General features: G+C 39.6%; 1 protein-coding gene across 14 annotated transcripts in view; it reads left to right on the plus strand.

The window, feature by feature from the left end:
- LOC131682856 (FAD synthase-like) overlaps positions 1-17,730 on the plus strand; it is a 350,246-nt gene that overhangs the window by 83,803 nt on the left and 248,713 nt on the right. For 2 of the 14 annotated variants that reach the window (XR_009304194.1, XR_009304190.1), the window contains exon 4: positions 4,228-7,134. The exons of 1 other annotated variant lie outside the window; for it this stretch is intronic. Coding sequence is in view for 7 of the 13 variants with exons in the window: in XM_058964625.1 (XP_058820608.1) it covers positions 5,743-5,956; positions 6,057-6,119; positions 7,072-7,134; positions 12,045-12,481 (777 nt within the window). In the remaining 6 variants the exon portion in view is untranslated. Of the gene's footprint in view, positions 1-4,227; positions 7,135-7,345; positions 7,434-12,044; positions 13,795-17,730 lie in introns of those variants that run through there. 11 more of the 14 variants (XR_009304189.1, XM_058964624.1, XM_058964625.1 and 8 more) reach the window with 11 other exon arrangements.

A 17,730-nucleotide genomic window follows, 5' to 3' on the forward strand; every position in this document is an offset into this window, starting at 1 on the left:
CATTTCTACAATGTTATATTGTACATAACCAGCCATTAAATCATAGTATGGATAAATGAGAAAGGCACAATTGCACCATTAGGTGGATTAAAACAGGTTTTTATATTAATGTTTGTATTCTTTTTAGTAGTTTCTTTTTCATTTTCATTGATTCTTAAAATTTTTCCTACTTTTTTTTATTGATTTTTCATTATTTTCACCATTTGTTCAATAATGTTCGACTTCTTCAATCTTCGCAATATGTTTGTCTAGTTTCCTGTTTTTATTTATTTTATGTATATAGGTTTTGTTTTGGTTTTTCTCGATTAAACATTTTATGACAATTGACATTAATTTGTTTATTTGGTTGATTTTGTTGTATTTAGCTCTTTTTATATTTAGTTTTTCTATTGTTTTTTATGTTTTGCCGTTGATCCCCGTTTAGATATTTTTAATTTTTGTAATTACTACATTTTTAATCTTTCCATTTCCTTACTTTTACAAGTACTACTGAAAAAATGGCGCTTTTCAGAGTCACCAAAACTGTCGAAGAGGTATTAAAAAACTCCCAAAGCATAAAAACTCTACGTTTTTTTCCTGCATTGGCACTACAAACAACTAGAGCAAAAAACTTGTACATAAATATAAATTTTCAGTGTATTATACATAATATCAGTGAAATCCAATGGATTTCAAACAATAACTTTTTTGTACTCAGGCAATACACAGTGGTGGGGGCCCGTACGTTGGACCCCCCGGGTCCGTATTTTCTATCTGCGGCCCTGCGAGTACGGTTGGTTCCTCTATCTCCAACCCTTCATAAACTTTTGGTACTTGGTTCGTCTATCGTCAAGCATGCTTTTCTTCCTGTTGGTAGCGTATGTTCCACATTGATGTCCGAATCTTTTTGAAAAACAAAAATATCAAAAGACCAACACAATACTCTTGTTCACTATTAATTTTTACGTAACAAACAACTCACTTGACGTTTTTTACGTTGATTAAATGTACTGTACTGAGGACGAAAGACAATTCGTTTCCGCAGAACAACACGCGAAAACATAAACGACGTCATAACTAATACAGCTGCTTCATGGCAACAGCCGAAATGATAGTCGTCAAAGATGCTCTCTACCGTGTATCTAATTCACGCAACACGAGCTACCTCTGCAGTAACATTGCAAAGATACTGCCCTATACTTTGTACGTACACCTGTACCTGTTTGACCCCATTCTACCGTATGTATATCTATGGTTTTCTCGAAACTTGCCGATAGACTTATTACTCGTTTCTAATGCCTTTTCACTGAAGCATTAGAAACGAGGAATAAGTCTATCGGCAAGTTTCGAGAAAACCATTCAAGAAAAATTTGGAAGGATTGCCAATATTGAAGATGTATTAAAAAGATTGCTGCTTACTTCCGACCCTATGATCTTGTTGAAAAATAGGTCAAATATTGTTCCGGATTTCTACTATCTTCCGGATGCTACCCGGATCTTGATTACTCGTGACAATTAACAGCATGCATGGGCCTTTCGCCGCACTTAAGCAGGGTGCTGGGAAGGTTTTCCGATTCCCAAATGGATTCTACCACGGATGTGACTAAAATAATCATTCAGCGGACTCTTCGCCACATTATGACGTAGTGCTGGGAAGGTTTTCCGCGGCTCAGGCTGAAACATCGGAAACAACTCAGCGGGCCTTTCGCCACACTCGAGAGGTTTTATTTGAGATTTTGTTTATCTATCTGATCTTATTTTAAAAATAGTTGCTAGGTTACACTGACCGTTTTACTTTTAATGCTACAAATAGTAGTAATATTCTCAATATTCAAACTAAAATAAAATGACCTCTGAGATTTTTTCATAAAACATACTATCAATTGTGGTCTTTCGAATGCCAAAAGAAGAAATCAATTTTACTTCCTCCATTTTAGATATCAACATGTGAAAAGGTTGTGTTTTTTTGCTAAACATGTTCATAACTTTTGAACTAAATTCAGCTATCTCAAATATGGCTAAATCAATAATATTCGTCTCAATAAGCTCTAAAAGTTTTGTGAAGACGCTATTGACGGAAAAAAATTATTTAAAATTTATAACGAAAAAGGGGATACCCTATTACACAACATTTTAATAGCTGTAAAATTAAAACCATTAAAGTTACAAATATGACGTCCTCAGCAAAGTTGCTTGAAAAAGATTGTACTACAATTTTGCAGAACACTTAATTGTTCTATCTCTTCTTGTTTCGAAAATAATTTTAAGATCGTACAAACGATAAGGACCACCCTATTATCACCCATCTCAAAAGATGCCTCAATTGACACAGATTATTTGTTCCGAAGACATGAAATTTCTAGAACCAGTAGCTAGGGGCAGATCACTTGTGATGCATTTTTAAAAATCAGCGGAATTAAATGCACTTCTTTCCAACAAAATAGAAATTCGAAATGCATTTTGCGTTGCGTGCAATGTATTTTGCGTTGCGTGTAAGACGTCAAAACCCTACAAAAAACCAGCCCTACATTCAACAAAACATCGAATAAAGTGGATCAGCGTAGGACGATTGTTAAGTAATCTTTTCTGCGAGGGAGTGCAATGTTGATGCAAAAATGGCAATTAAATGCATTTTTTCTAAGTTGATGCAAATTTGTTATACATTAGTAGAGTGATCTGCCTCTAGACCAGTAGTTTAGTCACAAATGTTTTTGTCATCCTAAATTCTGGATTCGGACCACTGTGCATTGCCGATATTTCGATTATATTTTTACATACAAACTCCAAAATTCGTGTGGGTGAACCAGAAGCATCCGAACAAGTTTATATTTGGAATGGGGCTTCTGAAGCAAATTATTTCGTTGAGTGGTGTTTCGAAAAAGTCAATTTTTTGCATGTCTGATATACCGTTTTCACTGTTAAGCGGCATTGTATGCATCAGATTATTAATTGCGTTGTGTTGCGTTGTATGCATCAGATTATTTATACAAATGAAAACAAGAATTTTAATAGCCTACAACTTAGTCGAAGACTGTAAGTCAATCTGGATTTGTTAGAAGAAGTTTTTTTTAATATTTTTTAATAAAATAATGTCTTCGTCAGTTCTGCATGCCTCGCAGCGCATAGTTGTGTATCAGTACTCGATTCCCATGAACTATACATTCTTGAAAAATTATGATTTCAAAGCTGGATCTATTTGACATTTTTTTATCCGCAAATCCTGTCCCAGCCTAACAATATGTTTAGAAGAATTTTAGTGTATAATACGAGTCATGTTTTGGTTCGCAAATTTTAGTTTCACTTGTGGCCGCATAGAGGGCGCCAACATTCACTTTTAAATGAAGAGAGAATATCATATGCTGGCATTTTTTACTGAATTTGTAGTTGCCATAGCCAATATTTCGATTTTTTTCATTTTTTTAAATTTTTATTTATTTTAATTATAGAGGTTTTATCCTTAGGGTCATTTGCCTCTTATATTTCGATTATGTTTTTACATACAAACTTCAAAATTCTCGTGAGTGAACCAGAAGCATCCGGACAAATTTGTATTTGGAATGGGGCTTCTGGAGCAAATTATCATTCGATTGAGTGGTGTTCCGAAAAAATCAATGTTTTTGCCGGTCTAATATACCGTTTTCACTGCTAGGCGGCATTGTATGCAACTGATTATTAATACAAATAAAAACAGGAATTTTAATAATTTGTTTAAAAAATTACTGCAAAATGCCAGTTCTACAACTTTGTAGAAGACACCTAATTTATATCTGTCTCCGTTGAATAGTTAATATGCGCTAACACGCGGAACTAAAATTTACCATCCAAAACATGATTTGTATTATGTATGTACTAAAATTCTTCTAAACGTACTGTTGAGCTAATCCTAACCATTATTTCACAAAAATGTTTAGATCGTGGGAATCAAGCACTCATACACACCCATGCGCTGCTAGACCGTTTACCGTTACTCACAACAAAAAACCAAGTGTGAAATTGATCCAATTACCAAATGTCATATGAACTAGTCAAACTAGTGAATACGAATGAAGGAATATTTGAGCCAGTATGAGAGTTGTGAAGAGCATGGAAACGGAAAATATAAAAATCGTCTGTAAAACATATCCGTGAGTTCCGTCCCAATTCTTAATGTGAGAAATGCGCCTGAAACGATCAAGACAATTGGTCCATTTGGTCTATGTACAATAGATGTATTCGCAGACAACTCAATCTAGTGTTCATTATTATCAGATATACATCAATCGGCGATAAATCTAATACAATACCAAATCCGCATTTGAAGCGTGTGGGCAAATATGGAGAAATAACATACTTACCAGCATATCAGTTACAAGAAGCAGATGCATATGAAAGAGCAGGAAGAACATAGTTTTTTCGACGGAGTTTGTGTGCGTATAGTAAAATTTGAGCGGATCCTACTGGAGACAAAAATAATGACAAGAGACCCACTCATCATTAACATATTGATCAATAAATTTTTGAATAAATAAATAATTTGATTATTTTCAATATTCCTGCCTGTAGAGCCCATCACACAATAGCGAGAATATTAACTGGAGGTAGAGTGTGTGTTCAAATTATATAATCACCTATTTGTTTCAATGAATTTTTTTTTTAGGTTTTGACTAAAGTGGTACCTAATTCTAGATTTTTAGTAGTGCCTTACCGAAAACAACTCAAAAAATGTATATACATATATACAGCAATTCCATGAAAAAAAGTTATACGATCTCTCAGAATTCTGCAATATTTGGTAGAATCGTTCCTTACCGAAAAATATTAGATGCATATTTTTTTCGTCATTAGGGTGTCCCTTTCCACGTTCCACTTTTGAACCGCTGAACCGATTTTCATAAATTATAGGTCAAAATTTAGGTATTTAAGTGTAGTTTCAATCAAAAAATTATTAACTTTAAAAAATATTGAGTTTTGTACGAACAAAATACGCATTAAATGCTTTTTCTTGATTTTCACTGCGAGGCTCCTTGAATTCTTCATACTATTATATTTTTATTTGAAAGATCATTCAATTCTACACAACATCTCCAAACATATTTCTGAACTAGATGTATAGGTTTCGGAGATATATTTTTTTGAAAATAAAATATCTATGTGTACACATAACATGCATGGAAACGATGTAACCGCATGGTAGTTCACCATACATTTCCAACGAGTCACAGCAGCAGTGAATAAAGAAATCTACGATTTACTTACAAGCTGGGTGCAACATTCGTTTCAACCTGGGGGTTGTTCATTACCCAAGTAAAAAAAATCAGACATTGCAGATCCTGCCCTCCCCTCGCGTTCGAAATATTGTTACCGAGCGTCCACTTTGGCTAGATTGCCCTAGTAACAATTGAGGTTTTATGGTAGTTTTATAGCCAGTGATAAAACTTAGATTGCACTTGTAGCATGCTATAAAACTTCAATTGTTACTTGGGTGGGAGTGTTGCTCGGATTTAAAAACAGAGTATTCAACGTATTTGCTGAGACAAAGGATGGTTGGCATGACTAGCAGATAGTTTTTGGGTAGGTAGGGAATTTTTACCTGTATTTCGGGTTTGTTTCAATAGCTTTTGTCGCAAGTAAGTTGAAGAAATAGGTAAATTTTGCTTTTGCTGGTACTACATCACTAGCTCGTAGGTTCGAATATATTACATAAACCAGGAATGTTTTGAAAGAAATTATTAGTTAGAAAACAGAGTCTCCTACAACAACAGTTCAATTGAAGAATCTCTTAAAATGAAATGTAAGTGTTCAGTTTGTGGTGTTTGGATGTTGAGTACGCGTATCAGAAAACTCACCAATAAATTGTACGATTGTGCAATGAAAAAAAAAAAGAAAACAGATGAGAGCAATTCCTTCATTTGTTTTCGTTGCTACAATAAACTGTATGAACCAAATGATCCCGAGACCGAAGAAGCCGTTGCAGGACCATCGAGAATCGCTGTTCCAGGTATATTATCGAAAATATGAAATGATTGTATTTTTTTTAATTTCAATTCTTTTCTTCAAACTACTAACACGAACTCTTGTTCTTTGAAACCTTTTTTCAGAGTCCCTCGAAACATTGACCGCCATTGCAGGACCTTCCGGATTAGTTTCATTTTCCTACCAAGGTAAATAATAAAAACCCGTTTCAATCCACTTGGTGGTGCAATTGTGCCTTTCTCATTTATCCAAACTACGATTCCATGGCTGTGTATGTTTAATATAATGGTGGAAATGTCTATTACATATTCAGTGTGGTTTACATATAAGTACAATGAATCGACAGCTTCGAACTTGTGTGGCTATGTGTCGATGCTGAAACACTTGAAATCAGCGGCGGATCCAGGAGGAGGGCTCGGGGGTTGGACCCCACCAACAAATTTTAACTTGTTAAGAAATTTTAAATTAGTTTCTCAACTCAAAATCATTTCAAACCAAAATTTTCACTGGTTTTTCAGACCCGCTAGGAAAATTTATTCTGGAGGAACTAGAAAAATTTTTTCGGGTAGGGAGGTACATGATGAGCGAAGGGAGGTTTAGGAAATGGTGGTGAGTGATGTGGGGGAGAGGGGGTACCCCTCACCGTATGCCCCTAATTATGCCCCTGTTAAAATACAGAAAACCTATACAAGTCAAACAAAAAAAATTGAACATTAAGTTGACGATGTTCAGAGTGATTGCATGATTGCATAACCTTTCTATAGGAGAAAGGCAAAAATGTGAATTTGCTGTGTATCCGCACTCTTCAACTCGTAACTCCGGAACCAGAAGTCGGAATTTACTGAAATTCAATAGCAGCCTATGGGAACCTAGCTTTCATTTAAGAGTAATTTTGAAAAAATCGGTTCAGCCATTCCTGAGTAGATGAAAATAGATGAGAGCAGCTCCTTCATTTGTTTCCGTTGCTACAATAAACTATATGAACCAAATGATCCCGAGACCGAAGAAGCCGTTGCAGGACCATCGAGAATCGCTGTTCCAGGTATATTATCGAAAAATGACATGATTGTTTTTTTTAAATTTCAATTCTTTTCTTCAAACTACTAACACGAACTCTTGTTCTTTGAAAACTTTTTTCAGAGACCTTCGAAACATTGACCGCCATTGCAGGACCTTCCGGATTCGTTTCATTTTCCTACCAAGGTAAATAATAAAAACCCGTTTTAATCCACATGGTGGTGCAATTGTGCCTTTCTCATTTATCCAAACTACGATTCCATGGCTGTGTATGTTTAATATAATGATGGAAATGTCTATTACATATTCAATGTGATTTACACATACGTACAATAAATTTTAAATTACTTTCTCAACTCAAAATCATTTCAAACCAAAATTTTCACTGGTTTTTCAGACCCACTAGGAAAATTTATTCTGGAGGAACTAGAAAATTTTATTCGGGTAGAGAGGTACATGATGAGCGAAGGGCGGTTCAGGAAAAGGTGGTGATTGATGTTAGAGACTAAGTTTGAAAAAATCGGTTCAGCCATTCCTGAGTAACCAATGTGCTTATTTCTGGTCACATACATACGTACACTTGCACACACATACGCACACACGCACAGACATTTGCCGAATTCGACGAACAGAGTCGAATGGTATATGAAACACGGCCCTCCGGGCCGGGATTAGGTTGGAGATGTTCAGAGTGATTGCATAACCTTTCTATAGGAAAGGCAAAAATGTGAATTTGCTGTGTGTCCGCACTCTTCAACCCGTAACTCCGCAACCGGAAGTCGGAATTTAATGAAATTCAATAGCAGCCTATGGAAACGTTGTACCTTTCATTTGAGACTAAGTTTGAAAAAATCGATTTATTCCTGAGTAACATATGTGCTTATTTTTGGTCACATACATACATACACACGCACACATACGCGCACAGCCGAAGGCAGGCCAATAATGATGGATGTTACCAAGCTCAATCTCAATCATTGTGACATTGCACAGCAACTGTTGCGGCAGTCAACAACAGAAATGAAGTACGACGTTGCAATTATTGCAGAGCCGTATCGTGTCCCTTCCGATAACGGTCACTGGGTGGTGGATAGTGCAGGGATGGCGGCAATCCAAGTGATGGACGGTTTCCCTGTTCAAGAAGTGGTGGATAGCACATACGAAGGTTTCGTGATCGCCAGGATAAACGGCGTATTCGTGTGTAGCTGTTATGCTCCTCCACGGTGGACACCAGAGCAATACATCCGGATGCTGGACGCATAAACCGACTCGTTAGTCGGGCGAACGCCGGTTGTTATAGGAGGAGATTTCAAAGCTTGGGCCGTGGAGTGGGGTAGCAATCTGACCAACGCACGAGGTTACAGCCTATTGGAATCACTGGCAAAGCTGGACGTAAAGCTGTGCAATGAAGGTTCCGCTAGCACATTCCGTAAAGACGGTCGGGAATCCATCATCGACGGAACATTCTGCAGCGCGTCGCTGATGGATGACATGAATTGGTGGGTTAGGGAGCAGTACACACATAGTGATCACCAAGCCATCCACTACACCATTGGTCGGCGAAATCGTACAGTGACGCCGAGAGTGAGGACTGGCGAGCGGAAGTGAAAAATAAAGGAATTCGACAAGGACCTTTTTGTGGAAGCACTTCGTGTTGACTCTAATTCCGAGTGCCGATGAGCTGTCGGAAACAATAACTAGGGCATTCGATATAACAATGCCGAGGAACTACCGGCGTCCGGCGTACTGGTGGAACGAAAGGCTAAGCATCCTCCGGGCTACTTGCCTAAAAGCCAAAAGACGCGTTCAGAGAGCAAGATCTGAGGCAGTCAGAGAAGAGTGTAAGGTAACATTCCGGGCGGCCATGGCCGCTTTTAAACGTGAGATAGTGCTAAGCAAGTCCGCCTGCTACAAGGAGCTGTGCAGAGAAGTAGACGCTAACCCCTGGGGCAATGCTTACCGTGTTGTTATGGCCAGGATCAAGGGTCCAATGACGCCAGTCGAAATGTGCGGCGACAAGCTGAAAATTATCGTGGAGGGCCTTTTCCCGAAGCACGACCCAACCGCATGGCCGCCTACACCGTACGCTGATGCAGATGGTGGAGATGCAGGTGACAATCGGGTTTCCAACGACGAGCTCCTTATAGTGGCAAAAGGGCTGAAAGCGAAGAAAGCTCCTGGACCGGATGGTATCCCCAACGTGGCACTGAAGACTACGATCCTGGCGTTTCCGTACATGTTCAGGATAGTCCTACAGAAATGCCTGGGCGATGGCTACTTCCCGGATAGATGGAAAATCCAGAAGCTGGTGTTACTGCCAAAACAAGGGAAACCACCAGGAGATCCAGCATCGTATATGCCTGCTGGATACTCTCGGTAAACTCCTGGAAAGAGTCATCCTCAACAGGCTGACGACCTACGCTGAAAGTGAGAACGGACTATCGCAGAGACAGTTCGGGTTCCGGGAAGGAATATCGACGGTGGACGCCATCCGCATAGTCATCGCGAATGCGGAGAAAGCATTGAAGCAAAAGAGAAGGGGTAATCGCTACTGCGCCGTGGTAACGATAGATGTGAAGAACGCGTTCAACAGTGCTAGCTGGGGAGCCATCGCCGTAGCGCTGCATAGAATGCGGGTTCCGGACTATCTGTGCAAGGTTCAGATAAGTTACTTTCAGAACCGAGTACTGGTTTACGAAACGAACACGGGGCAGAGGTCGATTAGGGTAACGGCGGGAGTACCTCAGGGCTCCATACTCGGCCCAACGCTCTGGAATATTATGTACAACGGAGTGTTAACACTGGAACTGCCCAGGGGAGTGGAGATCGTCGGCTTTGCAGATGATGTTGTCCTGACGATAGGGGGCGAGACCCATTGGCAAGGATCATGCCGAATCACGGAGGGGTAAGAGGCAGCACGAGACGTCTCTTGGCGGGTGTCTCATCCTCAATACTGAGATATGGCGTACCGGCCTGGGCTGCTGCGCTTAACTCAAAGCGGAACCGGACGAAGTTGACAAGTACTTTTCGCCTAATGGCTGTTCGTGTTGCAAGTGCGTACAAAACGATATCGTCGGAGGCGGTATGCGTAATTGCCGGGATGATTCCCATCTGCATCACTCTGGCTGAGGACGTAGATTGTTACCAGCGGAGAAATGAACGTAATGCAAGGAGACGGGTTCGAGTGGACTCGTTGGCTAGGTGGCAGCAAGAGTGGGATAACGGTGGACCCACCGACTCATCCGTGCATGGATACTTCCGGAAATACCTACATCGGTTTGGACACGTCTCCGAGCTGCAAAGTAAATGGCGAAGGGACCAACAAAGTAACGACATCGGTTAGGACGCCGAGGTGGAACCACAAATAGAGTTTCGGGAGAAATTCCGCCGTCGGGAAACTCACCGATGGTGTAGACTAGGTCCACCGCCGGGGACCAGTTGAGTAGTACGCGATGTAGCACCGGGTACGGGTCATCGGGGCGCCAGCGAACCGGACGTCAGGCTTCACCGGAATCGCCGGACCGACCTCGACACTCTACCGGGTAGCTCGTGAGTAGGCTGGACCTCAGCATCTGCTGGCTGGCCGTTGAGTAGGTTAGGTCCACCGCCGGGGACTAGACCGAGTAGACGAGGCGGGGAGCTTAATGGCTCACAGAAACGTACATCGGCATCTTGAGCGGTCTGCCGCCGGGGAATTCACGATTGGGGACGATTCGGCGCCATGGACTATCCGACAGAATCGTGTCGAAAAGGGGAGCTAATTGGCTCACGAAACAAACACCGGTACCGCAAGAAATTCCGTTGTCGGGGAACTCTCAATCGGAGTAACATAAGCGGTAAAGCTGGAAGATTTTAGTAGAGCTAAATGGCTCAAGAAAGCGGGTATCGGTGTCGGGGGAAATTCCTCCGTCGGGGAACTATCGGTCGGAGTAGGATGAGTTCACTGTTGAGCACTATCCAAGCGGATCGTGATAAGGCCGGAAGCTGAATGACTCACGGAAACATGAGCTGAATGGCTCAGGGTATCGGCACCTAAACGGCTCACCACAGGGACAAGAAATAAACGGCGACGTAATGGATGGAGACAAGAAGCAGGAGAGGAATCGAGAGTTAAATCAAAGCTCATAGGTCGAGGCTCCGAGATAGAGCAGCAGAAAGAGGTGCGACGAAAGCGCAACGAACCCCCCCCCCCTCTTCCCCACGAAGTAATACGATGACGTAGTTCCGTGGGGAAGAAGGGCGTAAAAAGTAAGGAATGTTTTTAGTGGTCAGGCACGAACGTGACTCGTGAGTCCCACACAGTGCCAATACACTACAGGCCAGACTTTTGAAGCTTTTTTAACCTTACTATAAAAAACATACGCACACACGCACAGACATTTACCGAATTCGGCGAACTGAGTCGAATGGTATATGACAGGCGGCCCTCCGGGCCGGGATTAAGTTGGCAATGTTCAGAGTGATTGCATAACCTTTCTATAGGAGAAAAGCAAAAATGTGAATTTGCTGTATGTCCGCACTCTTCAACCCGTAACTCCAGAATCAGAAGTCGGAATTTAATGAAATTCAATAGCAGAATGCACCTATGGGAACGTTGCACCTTTCATTAGATACTAAGTTTGAAAAAATCGGTTCAGCTATTCCTGAGTAACCGATGTGCTTATTTTTGGTCACATACATACCTACACACGCACACACATATACGCACACACTCACAGACATTTGCCAAATTCGACGAACTGAGTCGAATAATACGTCAGACGGCCCTCCGGGCCGGGATTAAGTTGACGATATTCAGAGTGATTGCATAACCTTTCTATAGGAGAAAGGCAAAAAAGTCTGAGAAATTAGGGTTAGCGTATAAATGTGGGACATACATACTGTATAAATGTGGGACATACTGTATTTTTCCATGAAACCAATGTCAAAAACTTCAAGCAAAGTGGGCGGAGGTCTAAAATTGTCCAAATGATATGAAATTTGGCATCTGAGTTTACGAACTGAGTCGAATGGTATAAGAGACTCAGCCCTCCAGACAAAAAGAAATCATTTGTATGATTTTTTTCTGATAATCAATCTATCATATGTATTTTCAGAGTCGTTAGAAGCGCCCAGTTCTGAATCGATCGTTACCACTTACAACGCACCTTTGTCGGACGATAATGAAATTCTTACACAACTTAAGGAGAAATATAAAGAAATAATAGACAGCAATGAGCGATACAGGATTTTTACTACACCTCTAAAAGGTTGGACTACATATAGAATTATGCAGGAGTTCAATGTTTCTCAATATATGGCCAACGAAGCAAAAGCATTGCAGCAAGAGCAAGAAATAATGGTGGTGCCTGAAAAGAGTTTAAGCTCTGCAGCAATAGGAAGAGAAATGATAACATGTGTTACGAATTTTTATAATAGTGACTGTGTAAACCGCGTCTGTGCAGGAAAAAGGGATTATTTAATATCTAACAATGAAGAAGGCAAAATTCACGTACAGAGAAGATTAGTTTTGTGTAACTTGCAGGAAGCGTAATCTTCAAAAATAGTTATCCTGATATTAAAACAGGATTTTCCATGTTCGCTAGTAATCGTCCAAACCACTGCATTTTGGCAGGGACAAGTGGCACGCATACCGTATGCGTATGTATATATCATCAAAACATTAAACTTATTTTCAAAACAATATAAAGCTGTAAATCACTTTCAGATGGTGTTAACTCCTATCATGATTTGTTTCTAAAAAAAATGCGTGGGTAATGTCAGAGACATAACCGGAGTGAAATAGAATACACTTTAGACTGGTTATACAAATGCTACAATTTTGACTATATTCTGATAGGTTGTATTAAAAGCAGTTATTTTGTTATTTCTGTTTTTTGGAAATACCGAAATATCGATACACGTACATCGAAATCTAAAATATTCGAACATGTACATCCTCATATAGTAATCCTAAAAAGAGCATTTAATGAATGTTATTGTAAATTGAATCATTACACGAAACTGTCAACAAATCACACAAATGATAACTTTTTATTTCGTACCATTCTACGACATGCCGACGATATTGTTCACAAGGGGCTCACTTACCATCCAACGCTCTTGGCAAGCCACTTTCTGATGCTTGTAATAATAAAACTTCAATTTCATTCTTTGTCGATAAATTGATGGCCCTGAAAAGGGCCTTTTGTTTGGGCAGTGGTCGAAATTTACTTGGAGCTGGTGTATATGGTAACAGTTTTGGTGCCATCTGAGACGGCGTGCTTGGCCAACTCTTTTGACAGCAGCAAACGGACGGTGGTTTGAATTTCGTGGGAGATGCTGCAAACTAACTACTGCATGCTGATGCTGCAAACGAACTGAGCGTGAGCAACAGCATTTTTATACCTGACTACAGCACAATGTAAGCTCGTCCTTTTTGTGTTGTGCTTAATATGTGTTCTTCGTAGAACTCCTCTTCGTTGGTCGATACACAAGCAAATTGTGTTGAACGCATCGGAGTGCCGTTTACTTAGTAGCTGTAATGGAATACCTTGCTGTTAAAGGGTTGAAATTGGAAGGAAATGCTGCCCGTGACAACAAAAAGCAGGGCTTGGATTGTGAAGCTTCAAATGAACGATTATAGCGATTTCCCTCTTGCACGAGAACACTCATTCTCATGCGTAAATGAGAACCTATGCCTGACGCAAACAGCTAAACGTGAGAAAGCTGAGTACTTGAATGAACTTACCCTTCCGGCGAGAGGAAACCCATGCCTTCCCCAAAACAGATGCATGACGAAATAAGCATTCTCAAAACTGAAAAGTTGCGTCTCTCTTGCATCGAATCTGCGCTGTTCGATGACACTCTTCATGAATACACTTGCACGTTGAACTGGTATACGACGAATGCTTCATTATCATTAGTTTATAATGAGAATGAGGCATGCTGCTTCATGCCTTACTACACGGGATGAAGCAAACATTTTTTTACCACTTTGACTGGTGAAAATACGGGAATGAAAAGCGTTCGTCATATAGGTACTTATCATTTACGTACAAGAGCAGTATTTTGTCGCGTCCGGGCGATACACGAAGCGGTAGAAATATTGGACCTTCGGCATTGGTGGCATTACCCGCGCATAGACAAACCGTTTACGAACTCAGATGCCACATTTACACCTGCCTCCCCGCTAAGTGCAAAGGCGATCTGCGCTCGCCATCACGCTTTCGATCCGAAATCTTGCATAGGGCATTTGTAGAAAATATAATGAATAAAGGAATCTGGTGCCGGTGCCATTAAGAACGTGGGGGTGGTTGAGGCCCTTTCGATTTCTCAGAAAATGGTAAGATTTTTTGACTGTCGTAGATATTCGTGGAAGCGCCATTTTGAAACATTAATTTCTACATTCTACAGTTTTTTAGTAAGGAGATACATGTTTAATTTTTTTGCTATGCTCAAAACAAAAATTAATGGCAAAATCGTGATTAAAGTAGCAAATAAAAGTGAAAAAATAACATGTGTTATGGAAAGCTCAAGGTTCCTATTTTATGAAATGATTTTTGTTTTGGGTGAAAACGCAGATATTTTCAAAACGCTTACTACTTTTATGCTAGATGAGCGTACGAAGCTTCAACGGCTCGCATCGGCGCACTCGATTGTACGCCACAGCAAAGATAATGCACAATGCCCAAATCGGCAGCAACTTTTTAATACATTTTTTTTTTTGCTTCTTAAGGAGTTTCTCCAATAAAGATATATAAGTCAACATGATTCCATTACAAACAAAATTAAAAAATGATGGTCTGAATTGCCTCCTAGGGAGGTCCGAATTAATCCTACATCGTAAAACGATGGAAAAAACGTACAGTTTTGCAAATCGTCGCCTAGCGCTGCCATGGAGTGGCACAAATCAATTTTTTGGCTCCGAAATGTAGCTGAGGTTTCAAACTAACAGTTAGAACCTTTGACCAATAAACGCATCTATCCACCTGAAAGGACGATTTGATTAGGTTAGTCCGAATAGCCCCGGGTGCCCCTACGGATCGGCGAGATTTTTTTTTCAAATAATGAGTTTATATTATTTAGAGAAAATATGTAATGCGTTATTTGAATTACCAATACAATGAAAACCCAATTTTATCAAACCCCAATTTGTTCCCGACATTGTCAGCCTAATGAAAAGGCGTTTAAAGACTTTAGCAGACGAACCAAGTCAAATCTGAGTAAATCCTTTCGAGCACTTTTTTTATCATAAATATACAAAATATGCAAAAACAAAAACATTTTTTTTAAATTTTGCGCAGGGAAACTCCCTTTAGGAAATTCCTACTAAATAATAAGAAAGGATAATGAGACCATGTTTAGGGACTAAAGAAAAAATATTTTAACAGCTTTGGGCTATCAAAAAGAAAGAAAAAATATGTACCGATTTTGTCAATTTCCCCATAACGTACACCAGGGGGCTGATAAAAACGGGTCACTGTAAACATTCATTGTGTAACATAATCTGTTCTAGCATTTGAACCAGATGCGCAGAAAAAATATGTAAAATATAGCTTAAATTATGCTTTATATCCACGAAAAAACAAATTCATAGGATTCTTTTCAAAAAAAAAAAATTATTTAATTTATTTTAAAGTTGAATAAATGAATTATTTTGTACGTTGAGAGAGTTCGTGCAAAGAGCTTGAGAATCTAGAAAGGTTTTAATGGCTATACGATTCAATCCTAGATAGTTGCTTTTGTCGATTGAAATTACACTGTCAGATAAATGGTAAACAAACGTTAGAGATGGCGAATCTTTGTACCAGAGGGATTCAGCTTTTTTAGATTTGGTGGGCGGAGAGATTGAGTTATGTTAGAGCAGTTTCAGTTTTGATTTGTTTTCCAAAAGTTGCGAAGCTAATCTATAAAGATTCTTGGTAGTAAAGCCAAAAGTAAATAATTTGACATATATTTTAGTCTTCATAGAACATGCATCAATCGAAAGGTTTGTCATTTTAAGCATAAGCATAAGAGATCACCCGTAGTTGCTGCTCCGTTATTGGCCAGAACCAAATTTGGTTGCAAAATGTTCATTGGAATAACATGCTTGGGAATAACATGATGAGCCACATTGTACAATCTATATTGATCCCTGCATGCTGATCAATACCGACGCCGGCCACGTCCTTAATGAAGATTTGTCATTTTGCCTAGAAATTGCAAACAAGGGGCCATACACTAATTACATAAGGGAATATGGGGGGAGGGGGAGTTTCAAAATATCTTACGAATTCTTATCTAAGGGGGAGGGAGGGTTTGTCCTTTCTTACGTAATATCATAAAACAAGTATGAAAAATGAAATCAATAAGAAAAGAGTACTACTTCTTATTTCTGCCATGAACATGTATATTACACAAAACGAGCATATATTGAATTTGGTCAAGAAAGGGCGGACCTCTAATTAAAGTATTTTCCGGCAGGATATGATTCCTAAATTAATCACCTTTCATAGAATGTTTCCAGTTCGGTATAATGACCTAATTCGGCCTAATGAACTATTCGGCGTAATTGCCCATTCGGCCTAATGGTCCATTTGGCCTAAAGGTTCATTCGGCCTAATGAATAGTTCGGCCAAATGGCTTTGGGGCCATTCATAAATTACGTAGCTAGATCGTTATGTAACATGTTTTCACCGAAGAAAAAAAAATTCTGGTAATTTGTTGCATAATATGGGAAGGGGGATGGAGAAATTTGTGACAATTTGTTACATGGGGGGAGTCAATTCTGGGCAATTTTTGCGTTACGTAATTTATGAATGGTACCTTTCGGCCTAGTGACCACTTCAGCCTAATGGCATTCGGCCGAACGACTTTCGGCCTACCGGCTTTCGGCCTAATGATTCAGCACCCACTGAAATTTATTAAATGATTTTGGTTATTAATCGAATAAGATATATCTAACCTAAAGATTGCTTACCAAAGCTTATTAGTCAAAGTGGAAAATTCGGGGTTTGATAGATTAAAATTCATTGGCGAATTGCACGTTCTTGAAAAAAGTTACATTTTCAATATCACCGGCAACCGTCCGATTGGTTCAATAGATATTGCTCCGTTATAATGTACACCATGAAACAATTTTGTTTTTAAAACGCTCTCAGAGATCCACGGTCACTTACTCAATTTGAAATAGTTTGCAATGAAAATTAATGAACATATTGCATAAATGTTGCATTAAAATATGTAAATTGACTGAACATCTTAGCACTCTGAATTTCCAGAAAAAGCATACTTTAAGTCCTATCGCATTCCTCCCCCTACTACAACTATAACAATTGAGACTTCAATTGTAATCAGTGACCTAAAATTACCCGATATTACCCAAGTAAAGTTATACATACAGGTTCAAAATCAGGGATAAAATCGCTTGCGAAATGTACCCCTTGCGAATAACAATCTGATGGATGTTTTCTGCTAGACCATCGCAATCTCATGAAAATGGGAGAGAACTGAGCTGTATAGTAGGCCTTCTCTTATCGGCAAAAAATTTCTCTGAATGATGTTGCTTCACGGCTCAATAGCGCCTGCGAAGCATTGCACAGCAGATGGCTTCAAAGGAATATATATTCATCATATATACACATTCACGAAGGTAAAAAATACCCGAATACAGACTACACACGATGGGTGGTTTTGAGAGCAGTGGTAAGCATGCATACACTCGTGAGTGTTTGAGAGAATGAACTATGCCTGCTTCTATTCAGTGCTTCGATTTCCAAGCCCTGTCAAAAAGACGAATTATCCCACGTCTTCAGCATC

The sequence above is a fragment of the Topomyia yanbarensis genome, chromosome 2 (assembly GCF_030247195.1).
Source record: "Topomyia yanbarensis strain Yona2022 chromosome 2, ASM3024719v1, whole genome shotgun sequence".
NCBI classification, from domain to species: Eukaryota; Metazoa; Arthropoda; class Insecta; order Diptera; family Culicidae; genus Topomyia; species Topomyia yanbarensis.